Here is a 19228-nt window from a genome sequence, read left to right on the forward strand (position 1 = left end):
TAGTGGAGGCCAAGGTAGGCCAGGGCTGGGGGAGCTTGGCTCCCTCCATCGCCGGGGGCAACTCAAGCCTTCTGCTCTCTCCAGCTCCGTGCTGCCATGGCTGCCACCATTTTTGTTGGGATTTATTTGTCTTCTATAATTGAAACTTTGTAGCCTTGAGTGTAGGCCTGGGCCGGCCATGGTGGCAGGGAAGGTTGGCTTCCTCCATTGCTGGGGAACCCCAAGCCTCCTGCTTACTGCAGCTCTGTGGCTGTAGCCATCTTGGTTGGATTAATTTGCATACTCGCTCCTGATTGGCTGGTGGGCATGGCTTGTGGGTGTAGCAGAGTGATGGTTAATTTGCATAATACTCTTTTATTAGATAGGATATATATACACATATATACATATATATGGAGAAAACACCACAGAACAAACAGATAAACCAAAAAATGCAAACACCAAAGACCCAGAAAAGAGGGTGGGGGCAGAATCTGTAGAGGCCGAGCTTATATACAGAAAGTAAGGTTAAGGAATTGGGTGAATATATGGGGAGGATCTTAGTTCAGTATAGAGGAAGTAGAAAGAGGATGAGTGGATGAGAAGAAAGAGAAAAGAAAGGAGAAAAAAAGATTTAAAAAAATAGATTAAAACAGGGGTGGGCAAACTTTTTGACTTGAGGGCCACAATGGGTTCTTAAACTGGACCGGAGGGCCGGAACAAAAGCATGGATGGAGTGTTTGTGTGAACTAATATAAATTCAAAGTAAAGGAGCGGAGGGGAGAGCAAGAGAACCGGATAGAACAGCCGGATCCAGCCTGCGGGCCGTAGTTTGCCCACGGCTGGGTTAAAATATAAAAATAAAAAATAGAATGAAGAAAAAATAATGCGAGAAGAAATAAAAATAAAGAAACAGAAAAAAGAAATACAGAAAAAAAAGAGAGTTAACAAAATAATAGTAAAACACAATAAAAATGAAAAATTTAAGTGTCATTCTTTTCCGCCAAGTTTTAATGCCCCGTGGGGGCTGGTTTAAGATCCCACTCTTCTGTACTGTCTGCCACTTCTCAGTTTCCTGTTAGATTGTTGAAGTTCCAAGTGGTCCACCACTCCTCTGTTTGTGTCTATATCTACAGCCTTGACTGCCCGCTGGCGGGATCAATCTTCCCACTTAGCCTGTCTGCCCACTTTCAATCTTAAATATCTCAAGCGGCTGTTTCTGACAGGGCTATAGGTGGGGAGGTTCCTGCATGGCTCTCTGGGACTGAACAGCCTCTCTTCAGGACAGTCCCTGAGGGCTCTCAAGGACTATTCAGATTATTTTTTTGTATCCTTTGTACTGCTCAGGCTGTAGTCTGGGTGTGGCTGTATTGGTTGCCTGGAGACTGCAAGGAGGGGCTATCTCTTCAGGAGAAAATGGCTGCTTAGGGCTCACGTGTCAAGTATGTCTCAGTGCCAGACTCCCGGCCACCTCTCCCCGACCTGCTCTTCTCCCGAGCCTCTCCCCAGACTCCACAAGTTCACACCTCAGCCACGGTGTTTATATTTGAAAGGCCATATGAGCTGGGTTTAGTGAATAAAAGTGAAGAACAAAAAGAGGGGAAAGAGCTGCGCCACTGTGAGTTTATCTCCCCACGGCATGGCGCAGCTTGGGCAGTTGTTCAGGCCGCCCCCTCCAGGCTCAGCCTCTCGTGGCTGCAGGCTTAGATCTAGAATCCCCTGCTGCCAACAGCCCTGTGAACTTCCTTTCCACAGTCAGATGTTATGCCTGTCCCCAGGGATGTGGCATTGGTGCTGTGCAGCTACCTTCTGACCCTCTGGACTCGGAGGTCTTGCAATTCTCTCCAGCCCACATCCTTGATTTTACCATTCTCCAGGCGTCCTCTGCCCTTCCCGGCTGTGAATTGTCTCACCAGCTGTGTCTACTTCACCAATTCGTGGTGGATGTTATTCAATTTAGTTGCTCCTTCTATCTGCTCCGGAACAAGTCTCGGGACATGTCTGCCTATTCCTCCGCCATTTTGTCTCCTCAATTTAACATCTTGTGATTTTTAGTATATTAAGGTCTTCATTTATACAAAGAACTTCTTTCAGAAAAAAGCAAAGGGCACATATCCAATTGAATCATACCTAAAAAGATGACATTTCTATGAGGAGCCTGATAATACAGTCCAGATACAGTCTAAGAGTTCAGGTAAGGAGTAGATGCTTTCATTGACTGTTAAAAGCAACTTTGCCCAGGCCAGTTTGGCTCAGTGATTAGAGTATCAGGCCTTGCACCAAAGGGTTTCGGGTTCGATTCCTGGTCAAAGGCACGTACCTAGATTGCAGGTTCCTCCCTCCCTCCCACTCTCTAATAAAAGCAATGGTAAAAATTTCCTTAGGTGAGTATTAACAAAATGATGGTTGTTAACCAAATAAATAAAAGTTTGAATTCCTTCTATTTATATAGCTTCTAAGACTTTAGTTTCCATAATTTATAATTGCTTGAAGTAGATAGAAAGTAAAATTATAAAACTCTGGCTCTTTGATAGTGAGTTGGCCATCTTCATGATCTCAGTCATATCTTTAAGTGTTTTACTTCCTATCTTTTAAGGGCTATCAAGAGGGGCACACATTTTGGGTTTGGTATTTTTCTTCTTTGCTTATTTGGAGCAGTGCAAATTCATGACACCCATATAGGTTTTCTCTGTGTCTGCTACTCATGAGTGAGTCCCTTGTCTTAAGAGAGCAGTCTCAATTTTGTAGCAAGTAATCATTGAAGGAAAATGGAGTATATTGATTGGATGAAAATATTTGAGTATCACCATGCATGTGACTTCTGTTTTGCCAGGATACAATGCAACCATCCTGGCCTATGGACAGACTGGCTCTGGAAAAACCTATTCAATGGGAAGTGCATACACTACAGAGCAAGAGAATGAACCAACAGTTGGGGTCATCCCTAGGGTAATACGACTGCTCTTCAAAGAAATTGATAAGAAGAGTGACTTTGAATTTACTCTGAAAGTGTCATACTTAGAGGTAAATGATTTATCTTTAATTATTCTGAGTTTAAATTTATGTTTGGGTAGTAAAATAAATCCTAATCAGGTTTTTCCTGGCATGACTCAAATTAATAAACTGCATTTTTAGTAAATTACATTTTTTTTAATTTAATAAATCTTTATTGTTCAGATTATTACAATTGTTCCTCTTTTTTCCCCCATAGCTCCCCTCCACCCGGTTCCCACCCCACCCTCTGTCCTTACCCTCCCCCACTGTCCTCATCCATAGGTGTACAATTTTTGTCCAGTCTCTTCCCGCACCCCCCACACCCCTTTCCCCCCGAGAATTGTCAGTCCATTCCCTTCCTATGCCCATGATTCTATTATATTCACCAGTTTATTCTGTTCATCAGATTTTTTTATTCACTTGATTTTTAGATTCACTTGTTGATAGATATGTATTTGTTGTTCATAATTTTTATCTTTACCTTTTTCTTCTTCTTCCTCTTCTTAAAGAATACCTTTCAGCATTTCATATAATACTGGTTTGGTGGTGATGAACTCCTTTAGCTTTTTCTTATCTGTGAAGCTCTTTATCTGCCCTTCAATTCTGAATGATAGCTTTGCTGGGTAGAGTAATCTTGTTTGTAGGTTCTTGCTTTTCATCACTTTGAATATTTCTTGCCACTCCCATCTGGCCTGCATAGTTTCAGTTGAGAAATCAGCTGACAGTCGTATGGGTGCTCCCTTGTAGGTAACTAAGTGTTTTTCTCTTGCTGCTTTTAATATTCTCTCTTTGTCTTTTGCTCTTGGCATTTTAATTATGATGTGTCTTGGTGTGGTCCTCTTTGGATTCCTCTTCTTTGGGGTTCTCTGTGCTTCCTGGACTTGTAAGTCTATTTCTTTCACCAGGTGGGGGAAGTTTTCTGTCATTATTTCTTCAAATAGGTTTTCAGTATCTTGCTCTCTCTTCTTCTGGCACCCCTATAATTCTGATGTTGGTACGCTTGAAGTTGTCCCAGAGGCTCCTTACACTTCTTCATATTTTTGGATTCTTTTTACTTTTTGCTTTTCCGGTTGAGTTTTTTGCTTCTTTGTATTTAAAATCTTTGACTTGATTCTTGCGATCCTCTAGTCGGCTGTTAGATCTCTGTATAATATTTTTTATTTCAGTCAGTGTATGCTTAATTTCTAGTTGGTCCTTTTTCATATCCTTGAGGGTCTCACTAAATTTATAGGCGTTTTCTAGAAAACTCTTGAAAAACCTTGTAACCGTGGTTTTGAACTCTATATCCCGTTGTATGCTTTCCTCCATTTCTTTCATTTGTGATCTGTTTCTTTGTCTCCGCATTTTGGTTGATTCCCTGAGTTGATTATGTGGCTTTGTGTGCTAGGTGTCCTATAGGGCCCAGTGGCTCAGCCTCCCCAGTTATCTGAGGTGGATACTCTTGGTGCACCCCTTTGTGGGCTGTGTGCACAGTCTTGTTGTAGTTAAGCCTTGATTGTTGTTGGTATCACTGGGAGGAATTGACCTCCAGGCCAATTGGCTGTGAGGATCAGCTGTGTCTACGCTGGGAGAACTTCTGTGCTGGAGACACCCTTATGAGACAAGACTTGCAAGAGCCTCTGTGCTCAGCTTGGATGGGGAGGAGTCTCAGGGCAGAGCAAACAGCATTGGTTTCCTGTCAGCCCTGCCCTAATAAGACCCTGTGTCTCAGTGTCCCGTGGTAATTGCTGCAAGCACCTCTGAGAGAAAGCTGCCCTCAAGTTCCGCCCGCTGCCAGACAGTCCAGTTTCTCCCTGAATGAGTCTGGCTCCCCAGAGTCTCGCCCGGAACTGGAGTTCAGCGCAGTCGGGAGCTTTTGTCTCCCTCCCGCTTGAGAAAGCCTGCCGCGCACTCAGTTGCCAGTCCTTTCCACATGCGTCTCAGTACCTCTGCCTCCTGCAGCTCCTCTGAGTCTCAGTGTGCTTTTCTCTTTCCTTCTAGTTGTAGAATTTCCACTCAGCCAGCCTTCCTGTGGTTCTGGATGATGTCCGTTTTGTCTTTTAGTTGTAGTTTTGAAATTGTTGTGTGAGGCAGCAGTTTAGGTTTTTACCTATGCTGCCATCTTAGTTTCTCCTAGTAAATTACATTTTTATAAATTGATAGAAAAAACTTACTGGCTCCGTTGTATCTGGTTTCCACCCAGTTCTTTCCTCATTGTCAGAATAGTCTGTTTAATGTGATTGTTAGAAGACTTGGCATTGCCATATAAAAAGATGATAGGAATTCTTTTAATTCCAATTTGGCCTGTAGTATGGATTCCCTATAGAGTCTGCAGAAAAATATTTGATTTCCTTTTACTGTTTTGAGGCTTAAGTTTTAATTCTGCTAATTCATGAAGAATGTTACAAAATTTGGGTGATGTATTGAATTGTATAGGTGATGATAGAGTGTGTTTATTTAAAGATATTTATTCAGTATCTACTATGTTATAGTCCCTATTCTAGGTACTTGGGCTATATCAGTGACCGAAATAGATAAAAATCCCTGCCCTTGTAGGTGTTTTCATTCTAGTGTATATCAGTATAGATTGACCAGTTATATCTAATCTCCTAACATCAAAAACACTTGTTTAGGGAACTTATGGCTTGTGGTTGGTCCTGTAGCAGTGATAACATATCTTTAAGGAGCAATAATTAAACATATATGATTTAAGCATGCAATTATAAATTGTATGTGAATTCTTCATCCTGAAGTTGAATTTTAATAGGTATAGGAGGTTTAGAGTTGGAAGATGGGAAGTTAAAAATCATTAATATTAGCCTTCTTGAATCTTCATTAACCCAGTTGTGGTCAAGGTAATCAAATGGAAAAATAACTTGGGAATGTTAAATAGTAGGAACAACAATACTAGCAAACAAATATAGTGCTTACTATGTGCTAATACATCCAATAATACATTATTATTATGGTTATGTGTTAATACTAGTAAACAAATATAGTACTTACTATTTAAATACTGTTGTATATACTTAAAAGTTCTGGTTGTTGAAATATCAGTTGTCACTTCTCCCTTTTGCTTCCCACTTCCACCCTCCACTAAGGGCACATTACTTACAGTATAACAAAATGGGTGAAGATGACACTGTCATGACACCATCAAAGAATTGAATTTGGGCACTCATGTTACTTTTCGTTATGTCTGCTATTTCTAAGAGACTGTCTTAAGAGAGCAGTCTCAATTTTGTTAAAGTAATGTGTGGATTCATTCTTACAAGTATCAGATGTTTGTTTGTAGGTTTAAAGTCCTTTTCTTAATTAAAAACATAATATGTTTGTGGTAAAAATATTTTGTTTTATATTTTATTGATTTTTTACAGAGAGGAAGGGAGAGGGATAGAGAGTTAGAAACATCGATGAGAGAGAAACATCGACCAGCTGCCTCCTGCACACCTCACACTGGGGATAATGCCCGCAACCAAGGCACACACCCTTGACCACAATCAAACCTGGGACCTCTCAGTCCACAGGCCGACGCTCTATCCATTGAGCAAAACCAGTCAGGGCGGTAAAAATATTTTAATGCAGAAAGTCACAATGAATTTAAAAATCATCTACGATCCCACCACCCCGAGATTACCACTGTTAACATCTTGTTTTTTACCACTTTATTTTCAACAATAACAGATTTACAATGAAGAAATCTTGGATCTTCTATGCTCATCTCGTGAGAAAGCCTCTCAAATAAATATACGAGAGGATCCTAAGGAAGGCATAAAGGTATGTGTGTTGTTGTTGTTATTGTTATTATTTAAAAACGTTGCTCACTACTAAAATTAACATCCCTTTTATTTACCACTGTGGTTTTAAATGACTACTAACATCTTTCAGATTTTGTGTGGTCCTAATTTCCTTTGTTAATCTAGAATTCTACATGGGATCTCTTGTGGGGAGGATATATTATCACCTTCCTGTTACCTCTTCAAAGAATGCTAATATCAATTAAATATTTATTAATTATTTATAGAGTTCTATGTCTGGGCTGTCCGGTTCAGTTGCCACTAGCCACAAATGGCTATTTAAATCTAAATTAACTAAAATTCACTAACATTTAAAATTCAATCCCTTATTACACCAGCCACACATCAGGGTTTAATAGTTACATGTGGCTAGTAGCTATAGTATTGGACAGCACAGATACAAAACTTACCCATGGTCAGAAAATTCTGTTGGGCAACACTAGAATAGACATTGTGCTAGGGTCTGGGATGATATTTAAAAATTAAAAAGTTAAGTAATATAAACTTTTTCAAATTCATAAGTACCTTAGGAAAAAAGCAATTACTTATTTGAGAGGTTTCTGTCACATGGTAAATGCAGGATGTGGAGATATAGCTGAACAGAAAATTTGAGGCAAGGTTGGGAGTTTTATATCTGGGTGTGGGCCAAATCCAGAAGCCAGTGTTGAAAACAGGAAGAGGTTGGCTCTAGCACCAATTTGAGTGTTCAGGAATGGGAGACTCTGAGGCTAGAAATGGATGAGAATAGGTAGTATAGACATGGGAAAGGTTGGTAAAATAATAGTTTACCCATTTTTCTCTCCTTTCTCTCTTCCCTGCACAGAAAATTGAAGGTTTAGGGTACAGGTGCCTGAGGGGCAGATGTTTGCACTTCTGATTTTTTTTTCCCTTTTGAGTCCTTAAGCCATTAGCCAAGTGCTAAAGCAAGGCTTAAAGAATCAGACATATTTGAAAGCCTGATAAGCTTGGAATATAGGGGATAGGTTTGGATAGTGGGGATAAACCTGGACAAAATGCATGCTATCACCAAAAATAATGTTTGGTAGAGAGCTAGCTCTTGATTGGATTCCAAGATATTTTATATGCCCCATGCTAAAACAGGAATTAAATGCCAAGCATTATTTGAGGTGAAATTTGCAATACAAAGATGTGTAGATTTTGGACTCAAATTGGGGCACGTAAGGACAAGTTTGTAAATACTTTTCAGATGGGCTGAATGGACCATAAGTCAGTAGAGAAAAGAATAAGGGTATTCTTGTAGTAAAGAATAGGTTAAGCAGGAAAGTAGAAAATATACTCCTAGGGGTAATAAGACTAGACCACTCAGTCTGAATTCAGGGATATGGGTTGGGAAGTAATAGGAGATATGTTAGGAGCAGATTAGGAGTCCAGGTTAAAGAATTTAGTTTCTATTCCTATGAATACTATATAAGCTATTTAATACTTCTGAATGAAGGTTTGCTGTTGCTACTTTTACCAAGTCTTTATCTTAACGTGTTTATCTCTGCAGCTAAGTTAGCTCCTGGATGTTATCCTCATTATCTAGCACAAGGCTTTGTAGTTTGATAAAGTTTTAGGAAACAAGGTTTTTAGGAAGACTAAACAGACATGGATTGAAAAGGAGAAAGACTAGGATGAAAAAAGCCAATTTGGAAAACTGCCTTATTTTCCCAGCATGAGGTAATATGGGCCTGGACTAGGCAAGTATAAAGGAAAAGGAAGCAATGGGTTCAAAAGAAGGACTAGGGAAAAAAAGAATGACTAGGAGTTGGTGATAGATGAGATATAGAGGAATTGAAGATAAAGCTGGGGTTTTGAGAATACAGATATTAATAGAAATGGAGAAGGAGTGGATAGAATCAGTATTGGTGGGAGGAAAGTGAGTTTGATTTATAATTTACTGATTTCAAAGTAAGTAGCAGACAATTATAAACAGAAGACTAGAAATTATGTTACCAATGTAGATTTGGGAGCTATCTATCTATAATAATAAAAGCGTAATATGCTAATTAGACCGGACGTCCTTCTGAACAAAGCCAGGGCTGCAAGGGAAGCCCAGGTCCCGGGTGCCTGCCGGCGGCCGGAGGGAAGCCCAGGTCCAGGTGCCAGAGGGAAGCCAGTGCTGGCAGCCGGGGGAAGGAAGGCCTACTCTTGCACAAATTTCGTGCATCAGGCCTCTAGTATATATATAAAAGCCAAACAATGGAACAACCAGTTGCTATGATACGCACTGTGGCGGCCAACCGGCCCAATCCAGGCCCTGATCACCCACCCCCAACCTCCCGCGGCCCCTCCCCATGGCCAGCCCCACCCTCGATTGACCCCCTCACCCCCATTGGGGGCAGGGCTAGCTGACCAACCTCCCGCAGCCCCTCCCCTGCGCCATACCAGCCCCAATCGGCCCCCATTGGGGCAGGCCGGCTGGACCCCACCCGTGCATGAATTCGTGCACCAGGCCTCTAGTGGGGTAATAAAATCATAGCATATTGGGGGTAGCAGGGACTTACTCTAGTTCAGTAGTTGGCAAACTGCAGCTTGCGAGCCACATGCGGCTCGTGAGCCGCGGTTTGCTGCTCTGTTGACTAATGAGTTTGCCGACCACTGCTCTAGTTCAATCTCCAGAGGCTCTAAGAGATTTTAACTTGTATAAACCCTCATATCTAAATATAGTACCAAGCCTAGGCCCCTGTTTCTCTGGCTTCCTAATCCAGTGAAAACTATGCCATGCATAGGTTTAAAACAGATCAGAGGTGCCCTGACCAGTTTGGCTCAGTGGATAGAGCGTTGGCCTGCAGACTGAAGGGTCCCAGGTTCGATTCCTGGTCAGGGCACATGCCTGGGTCGTGGGTTCGATCCCCAGTAGGGTGTGTGCTGGAGGCAGCTGATCAGTGATTCTCTCTCATCATTGATGTTTCTATCTCTCTCCTTCTCCCTTCCTCTCTGAAATCAATAAAAAAATATATTTTAAAACAACACGAAACAAAAACAGATCAGAGGTATAAGGAGGAGCCTAGGGTTACATAGAAGAGAAAGTATCAAAGAGAAATATCATTGCTGTTTGCCCTTGCTGTCCTTCAGGCCAAAGCTTACATTCACTTGGGGCTCCCTGAAAGGCACCTTATCCATTGCTACCCTAAAATCTAGAGATCTTTTCTAGCTCTAGTATTGGCTGGCACCTTTGTTTTGGAAGCCCCTAGTGGAGATTGGAGACCTTGGTTTGCAGGGATCACACTGATCAAGACCTTGGTTTGCAGGGATCACAATGATCAGAGTTGCTAGATAAAATCATAACTATTCCATTTATTAAGATTGTACTGGAACATCAAGACATTTTTTAAACCACCAATTCTTATATTTCTGATGAAGTATTTAAGTATGAATCATAAGGGAATTTTTTTTCCTTCTCTGAATTAGATTGTGGGACTCACTGAGAAGAATGTTTTAGTTGCCCAGGATACTGTTTCCTGTTTGGAACAGGGCAACAACAGTAGGACTGTGGCCTCCACAGCTATGAACTCCCAGTCATCCCGATCTCATGCCATCTTTACAATCTCCATAGAGCAAAGAAAGAAAAGTGACAAGTAAGTTACAATTTAAAGAGTCAAGATTTTTAATGTTAGTTCTACTGAAGTTGAATATTAGGTTGCTTCTTTAATTGATTTGACAAATATCTGACATCAGTACTCTGAGCACTAGTAACCTTTGAGGCCATTTTGACTGACTTAACAGAAGAGCTGGCAAGTCAACTTTGATACTCAGTTATCCTTAAGCTTGTGTACTATTTTCACTTGTGTCTTCCTGTCATTATCACAGGAGTAGCAGCTTTCGCTCCAAGCTGCATCTTGTAGACCTTGCTGGATCAGAAAGACAAAAGAAAACCAAGGCTGAAGGAGATCGTTTAAAAGAGGGTGAGAATAATTAAGGCCACAGTTGTAGATAAAAACTTCTAGTCCTGCTATTAGTATTGTTGGTGTTTTGACTTGATAGGTCACAATATAATAGTAGCTACAATTCAAGCTTGAGGCTGATTTCAGAAATAGTTAAAAAATTGTTTCTTTCCCTTGCACTCATTTTCTAATTTAGATATGAGATTTGGATCTGGCCCTTGGTTTGATTTTATCTGGTCCAGGCAATTTTTTGTTTTTGTTTTGTTTTGTTTTATCCCCAACTACTTATGATTAAAATCAATATCCTCAACTATTTACTATTCTTCCCAGATGTTGTCACATAAACTTCATCAGCTTGGCTTCATTTAAGTTGTTGGATATACATGGTGAAACTTCTAAGGCTAGGACAACCATGGTGTTTGCTGTTAGAAACCTTCATCTAGCATGGTAATCTGCATGCTGTGGGAATAGTCTTTTAAGCGATTATTAATCTACCTAACGAAAATTAACCAGCTCCTATTTTTCAATTTTGTGCTTAAGGATCTCATAAAAGATTTCATCAAATGCCTTGCTAACTATGTCTACCATATTTCTCATAGCCACCAACTTAGTAACAATACAAAAAAGAAATAAGGATTAGCTTAAACTGATTTCTTCTTAGTGAATTCAAGTTGGCTTCTAGTGCTCATTCTTCTGTTTCTATGTTACTGCAAGTAATCCATTTATAATCTAGAATATGTATCAAATATACTGGTCTGTAATTTATGGAATTAACTTTTACCTCTTTTTTGTTAATGTTGAAATTATATCTGCCCAATCTTCTTGAACATCTTTTCTTCATAATTTCTCAAAGATCTTTCATATAGCTTCAGCACTCTCATTTGAATTACTCTTAGTTCCCTTGGCTAGAATTCATCTGGTCCAAGATGTTTGAGCTTTTATTAAAGTAGTTGAGGTCTCACTACCTCTTTACTCATATTGGGCTTCAGTTCCCCCAGGAACTGAGAAGGCAGAAGCAAAAGTAGTAATTGAGGTATTTTACCTCTTTGTCATTTATCAGTATTACTAGAGGCCTGGTACACGAATTCTTGCACAGGTGGGGTCCCTCTGGGTGGCCTGAAGAGATCGGGCCCCAGCTCTCGCCCCCAGCCTCACAGCCCTGCAGCACCACCTGGCACCCCGCCTTGGCCTGGCGCCACCCCCTCACCTGCTCCACCATCCCGCCTGCTGGACAATCAATTGGGGCCGGGCCCCCCACCCAGCTCTCTCAGCACCTGGGAGCCAGGTGGTGGCCCCGCCCCCCGCCACCCCCGCTGGTCACCGTCTGCAGATTGAACTGCTCACACCCGCCTTGGCCTGGTGCCGCCTGCTCACCTGCTCCACCATCCTACCACAGTCCCACTCTGGTCGGGCCCATCTGGGCCAGCAGCGCCTCCACTGCCACCCACTGCCAGTGCCACATCGCTGATGCCCGCCATGTTCTGTGCCGCCCACTGGTGGTCAGCGCACATCATAGTGAGGGGTCAAACTCCCGGTCTCGCAGTCAAACAACAGCCCGAGGGAACATATGCACATTAGGCTTTTATTGTATAGGATACTGCTGGTACAGGGCAGAGACCTGTTTCTTCCTCATTCAATTTTTTGTTCTAAATGTATTTAAAAGTGCCCTTTTTGTTCTATGTTTGCACTTTGCAATTTAACCTTTTTATTTAAAGGTTCTTGTGCCCCTTTTATCTTTTTTTCAGGTGTACAGTTCTGAGTTATTTTTTAATGGTTTTATTGAGATATAATTCACATAACATAAAATTCACCCATTTAAACTGTACACTTTAGTGGATTTTAGCATATTCACAGAGTTGTGCAGCCACCACCACAATCTAATTTTAGAATATTTTCTTCATTTCCAAAAAGAAACTCAATACCCATTAGCAGTCACTCCCCATTCCTCCACCTTCTCTAGTCCTAGGAAACCACTAAACTATATTTCATATAAATATAATCATGTAAAATGTGGTCTTTTGTGACTGGCTTGTTTCACTTAAGGTTTTTTTGTTTTTTAAAGGATTCATCATGTGATAAATTTATTTTTTTATCAAAGTGTAGTTGACATGCAACACAGGGAGGGGCAAAAGGTTTACAATTATGTGTATGAAAAATAATATGATAATAAATAATATAAGAATAAACTGTTTCACGTGCTTACAACTGTAAACCTTCTTTTGCCCTACCCTGTATTATATTAGTTTCAAGTGTACAACATAGTGATTTGACATTTATATAATCTTACAATGTGATCACTATGATAAATCTAGTAACCATCTATCACTATACAAAGTTATTACGATACTACTGACTGTATTCCCTGTGCTGTATATTACATCTATGAGATTTATAACTTAGAGGTTTGTACTTTTTTTTCCTCTTTATATTTTTCAACACCCCCTTACCCTTCTCCCCTCTAGCAACCATCGGTTTGTTCTTTGTATTGGTGAGTCTTTTTCTGTTTTGTGTGTTTTTTAAGATTCCACATACAAGTGAAATCATATGGTAATGTGGTATTTGTCTTTCTCTGTCTCACTTATTTTACTTAGCATAATACCCTCTAGGTCCATCCATGTTGTCACAAATGGCAAGATTTTATTCTTTTTATTGCTGAGTAATGTTCCATTGTATAGCACATCTCCTTTATCCATTCTTCTATTGGACAATTGAGTTGCTTCCATATATTGGCTATTATGTACTGCATTGAACGTGGGGGTGCATGTATCTTTTCAAATTAGTGTTTTGGATTTCTTCAGGCAAATACTCAGAAGTGGAATTGCTGGGTCATATGGTAATTTTTAATTTTAATTTTTTGAGGAACCTTTTTGTGGTTTTACCAATTTATGGTCCCACCAAATAGTCAACAAAAACGTTTTGGCAAGGATGTGGAGAAAAGGAAACTTTTGTGCACTGTTAACATAGGTTTTCAAGGATCATCCATGTTGTAGCATGTATTGCTACCTCATTCCCTTTAATTGCTGAATCATATTCCATAATATGGATATACAGCATTTTGCTTGTCCATCAGTTGTATTCAATTAGGCTATTTTGAATGTTTCTCTATGGACATCTGTATATAAGTATTTGTATGTACAAATGTTTTAATTTCTCTAATTATATACCTAGGAGTGTAATAGCTGGTAACCGTTTAAATTTCTTTTTAAAAAATTAAGATGCAATTAGTATATATTAAAATACCCTGTTTTAAAGTGTACATTTCAGTGATTTTTTTTTCAAATTTTTTATTAAGGCATTATATGTGTACATATCTTACCATTGCCCCCCCCCACCCCACTCCCATACCTGCCCTCACCCCCCAATGTTTTGCATCCGTTGGTTACTCTTATATGCATGCATACAAGTCCTTCAGTTGATCTCTTATTTCCCCCACCTCTCCCTAACCTTACCGCTGTAATTAAACACTCTGTTTGATGCTTTACTGCCTCTGTAACTATCTTTTGGTTCATCAGTGATTTTTATTGTATTTATAAAGTTGTATAATAATCATCACAACAAATTTTAGTCTGTTTTTATCACTGCAAAAACAAATCCACATGCATTAGCACAGTCACTCCCTGTTTTCCCCAATGCCTCCTCCCTCCCAGGCAATGACTAATCCTCTGTCTGTCTCTACGGATTTGCCTATTCTGAACATTTCATATAAGCATAATCATGCAATATATGTTCTTTTGTGTTGGGCTTTGTTTGCTTAACATAATGTTTTCAAGGTTCATCCATGGTGTAGCACGTATCAGAACTTCATTCCCTTTATGTATGCATGTATGTATGTATGTATGTATGTATGTATGTATTTAGTTAGTTATATTCAATTTATTGGAGTGACATTGGTTCACCAAACAATATTCTATTACCTGAATACGTTAAGTTTTATTTATCCATTCATTTCTTTGCTTGTATTGAATAATGCTGCTATGAGCATTGATGTACAAATTTTTGTGTCAGTGTATGTTTTCATTTCTTTTGGGTATCATTTTTAAGAGCGTAATTGCTGGGTCATAGTAGTAACTTGATGTTTAATTTGTTAAAGAACTGCCAAACTTTTTGACAGCGACTGTACCATTTACATTCTTACCAGCAATAAATATATAAGGATTCCGCCGTGGCCAATGTTGTTCAGTGGTTAGAGTATCGGGCCACACACTGAAGGGTTGAGAGTTTGATTCCTGGTCAAGGGCATGTACCTGGGTTGCAGGTTCCATCCCTGCCCCTGGTCCGGGCACATGAGGCAACCAGTTGCCTCTCTCACACCAATGTTTCTCTCTCTTTCCCTCCACCTCTTTTTCCCCCTCTCCTTCCCCCTCCCTTCTTCCATTCCACTCTCTAAAAATCAATGGGAAAAATATCCTTGGGTGAGGATTAACAACAACCATATATATGTATATATGTATGCATATATACACACACATACACATATATATATATACATGGATTCTAATTTTGCCATATTTTTAGATTTTTTATGTCTTTTTTAAATTTAATTTTGTTGACACTGTTGCAGATGTCCACCATTTTTCTCCCCTTTGCCTACCTCCACCCAACCCCTGACTCCCCCTCCTTTGGACCTCACCACACTATTGTCTGTGTCCATGTACTATGCATATATGTTCTTTAGCTAATCCCTTCACCTTCCTTTATTCAGTCCCCCCAAACTCCCTTCCCCTCTAACATTTGTCAGTCTGTTCCATGTATTCATACCTCTGGTTCTATTTTGTTCATCAGTTTATTTTGTTCGTTAGTAGATTCCACATATAAGTGAGATCATATGGTATTTGTCTTTCTGTCTGGCTTATTTTGCTTAGTATAACAATATCCAGGTCCCTCCATGCTGTCACAAAGGGTAAGAGTTCCTTCTTTTTTACAGCCAGGTAATGTTCCATTGTGTAAATGTACCATGGCTTTTTTATCCAGTCATCTACCTATGGATACTTGGGCTGTTTCTGGATCTGGCTATTGTAAAGAATGCTGCTGTGAACACAGGGGTGCATATATTCTATCTGGTTGGTGTTTCAGGATTCTTAGGATATATACCCAGAAGTGGGATCACTGGGTCAAAAGGCAGTTCATTTTTAATTTTTTGAGAAAACTCCATACTGTTTTAACTATGGATGCACCAGTCTGCATTCCCATCCGCAGTGCACCAGGGTTCTCTTTTCTCCACATCCTTGCCAGCACTTGTTTGTTGATTTATTGATAGTAAATCAGTTGTGAGGTGATAACCTCATTATTGTTTTCATTTGCATCTGTCAGTGACCTTGCATGAATAAGTGACCTTGAGCATTTTTTCATCTGTATTGGTCATCTGTTGTGTCCTCTTTGGAGAATTGTCTATTCAGATCCTTTGCCTATTTTTAATTGGATTTATTGTCTTTCTAGTGTTGAGTTGTATAAGTTTTTTATATATTTTGGAAATTAACCCCTTATCATATGTATCATTGGTGAATATGTTCTCCCATTCATTGGGTTCCTTTTTCATTTTGTTGATGATTTCTTTTGCTCTGCAGAAGCTTTTTGGTTTGATGTAGTCCCATTTGTTCATTTTTCCTGTGTTTCCCTTGCCCTTGGAGACATATCAGCAAAAATATTGCTTTGATGGCCCGCCAGCATTGCTCAGTGGTTGAGCGTCGACCTATGGACCAGGAGGTCACCATTCGATTCCTGGTCAGGCCATATGCCTGGGTTATGGGCTTGATCCTCAGGGTGGGGCATGCAGGAGGCAGCCCATCAATGATTCTCTCTCATCATTGATGTTTTTTTCTCTCTCTCCCTCTCCCTTCCTCTCTGAAATAAATAAAAATATATTGCTCTGAGATATGTCTGAGATTTTACTGCCTAGGTTTCCTTCTAGGATTTTTATGGTTTTGTGACTTACATTTAAGTCTATCCATTTTGAGTTTATTCTTGTATATGGTGTAAGTTGGTGGTCATTTTTTTGCATGTATCTGTCCAATTTTCCCAACACCATTTATTGCAGAGACTGTTGAAACTCCATTTTATGCTCTTGCCTCCTTTGTCAAATATTAATTGACCAAAAATAAAGGTGTGGATTGTTTTTTGGGCTCTCTGTTTTGTTCCATTGATTCATATGCCTGTTCTTGTGCCAGTACCAGGCTGTTTTGATTATAGTAGCTCTATAGTATGATGTGATATCTGGTATTGTGATCCCTCCAACTTTATTCTTCATCAAGATTGCTGAGGTTATTCCGCATCTTTTTGGTTCCATATACATTTTTGGAATATTTATTCTAGATCTTTGAAATATGCCATTGGTATTTTAATAGGGATTGCATTAAATCTACAGGTTGCTTTGGGTAGTATGGACATTTTAATGATGTTAGTTTTTCCAATCCATGAACATGGTATATGCTTCCACTTGTTTGCATCTTTATTTCTTCAGTATCCTATAGTTTTCCCAGTATAGGTCATTTACCTCCTTGGTTAAGTTTATTCCTAGATACCTTATTTTTTTTGTTGCAATAGTAAATAGAATTGTTTCCTTAGTCTCTCTGAGAGATTATTATTGGTTTATTATTAGTAGCATAAAAATGCCACCAATTTCTAGACATTAATTTTGTATCTTGTTATTTTGCTGAATTCATTTATTAGATCTGGTAGTTGTTTTTTGTGTGTGTGGATTCTTTAGGGTTTTCTATGTACAATATCATGTTATCTGCAAATGAATGACAGTTTTACTTCTTTCTAATTTGGATGCCTTTTATTTCTTCTTATCTGATTGCTGTGGCTAGGACTGCCAGTGCTGTGTTGAATAAGAGTGGTGAAAGTGGACATCTCTGTTCTATTCCTGATCTTAAGGGAAACACTTTTAGTTTTTGCCCATGATACTGGATTTTCATATATGACCTTTATTATGTTGAGGTATGGTCCCACTGTTCCCACCTTGCTGAGAATTTTTTATCATAAATAGGTGCTGGATTTTGTCATCTGCTTTTTCTGAGTCTATTGATATGATCATGTGATTTTTACCTTTAATTTTGTTTATGTGATGTATCACATCTATCGATTTTTGGGTGTTGTACCAGCCTTGCATCCCCAGAACAAATTCCACTTGGTCATGGTGTATGATCTTTTTAATGTATTGCTGTATCTGGTTTGCTAATATTTTGTTGAGGATTTTTGCATTTATATTCATCAGGGATATTGGCCTATAATTCTTTCTTTGTAGTGTCTTTATCTGGTTTTGGAATTAGGATAATGCTGGCCTCATAAAAAGAGTCTGGATTCTGTCGTCTTGGATTTTTTTTAATAGTTTGAGGCGGATAGATATTCTTTGAATGTTGGGTAAAATTCGCCTATGAAGCCATCTAGTCCAGGTCTTTTGTTTGCTGGGAGTTTATTGATTACTGCTTCAGTTACATTAGTTTTTATCAGTATATTCAGCTTTTCTGATTCTTTTTTATTCTGTTTTGGAAGAATGTATGTTTCTAGGAATTTGTCCATTTTACCCAGGTTGTCCAATTTGTTGGTATGTGGTTGTTTATAGTATTATTTTAACAGTCATTTGTATTTCTATGATGTCATTTGTTACTTTGCCTCTTTCATTTCTGATTTTCTTTATTTGGGTATTCTCTCTTTGTTTCTTGGTGAGTCTGGCTAAAGGTTCATCAATCTTGTTTATCTTTCTAAAGAACCAGCTCTTCATGTTTATTAATCTTTTATTGTGTGTTTTTTTTTTAGAGTTTATGTCATTTCTGCTCTGGTCTTTATTATTTCCTTCTGTCTGCTTCCTCTGGGCTTTTCTTGTTGTTCTTTTTCTAGCTCTTTAAGGTGTAGGGTCAGATTGTTTATTTGAGATTTATTTTTTATTTATTTATTTTTGCTTCTTGTGGTTGGCCTGTAGCGTTATGAACTTCCTTTTCAGGACTGCTTTTGCTGTGTCCTATAGATTTGGGGTTGTTATTTTATTATGTGTTTAATTATAGCCATCCTAGTAAGTGTGAAGTGGTATCTCATTGTGGTTTTGGTTTGCATTTCCCTGATGGCTAATGATGTTGAACATTGTTTCATGTACTTATCAGCAATTTGTCTCTCTTCTTTGGAAAAATATTCATTCAGATCCTTTGCACATTTTTATTTGATTATTCATTTTTTATTTTTGAATTGTTTATTTGGTTATTCATGTTTTGTTTTTGAATTGTTTGTTCTTTTTATATTCTGGATAATAGTACCTTATCAGAAATATGCTTTTCAAATGTTTTCTTCCATTTTTTTGGGTTGTTTTCTCACTTTATTGATTATGTCATTTGAAGCACACATTTTAAAAATTTTGATGAATTTTATTCATCTATTTTTTCCTCTTGCTTGCACATTTGGCATTATATCAAAAAACCATTGCCTAAATCCAAGGTCACAAAGATTTATGACTCTGTTTTCTCCTAAAAGTTTTATAGTTTTAGATGTTAGATTTAGGTCTTTGCTTCATTTTGAGTTAATTTTTGTACATAATATGAAGTGGCACTCCAAATTTCAGTCTTTTGCATGTAGATATTCTTGTTGAAAGACTATTCTTTCCCC

At 38.9% G+C, this 19228-nt stretch overlaps 1 protein-coding gene across 1 annotated transcript in view; it reads left to right on the plus strand.

Annotated features, from left to right (window-relative positions):
• Positions 1-19228, plus strand: part of KIF4A (kinesin family member 4A) — a 228958-nt gene that overhangs the window by 13603 nt on the left and 196127 nt on the right. Inside the window, exons 4-7 of the mRNA XM_080652803.1 lie at positions 2813-3003; positions 6637-6729; positions 10164-10330; positions 10563-10657. Coding sequence (XP_080508929.1) covers positions 2813-3003; positions 6637-6729; positions 10164-10330; positions 10563-10657 — 546 coding nt within the window. The remainder of the gene's footprint in view (positions 1-2812; positions 3004-6636; positions 6730-10163; positions 10331-10562; positions 10658-19228) is intronic.

Source organism: Plecotus auritus (assembly GCF_963455305.1).
Source record: "Plecotus auritus genome assembly, chromosome: X".
NCBI classification, from domain to species: Eukaryota; Metazoa; Chordata; class Mammalia; order Chiroptera; family Vespertilionidae; genus Plecotus; species Plecotus auritus.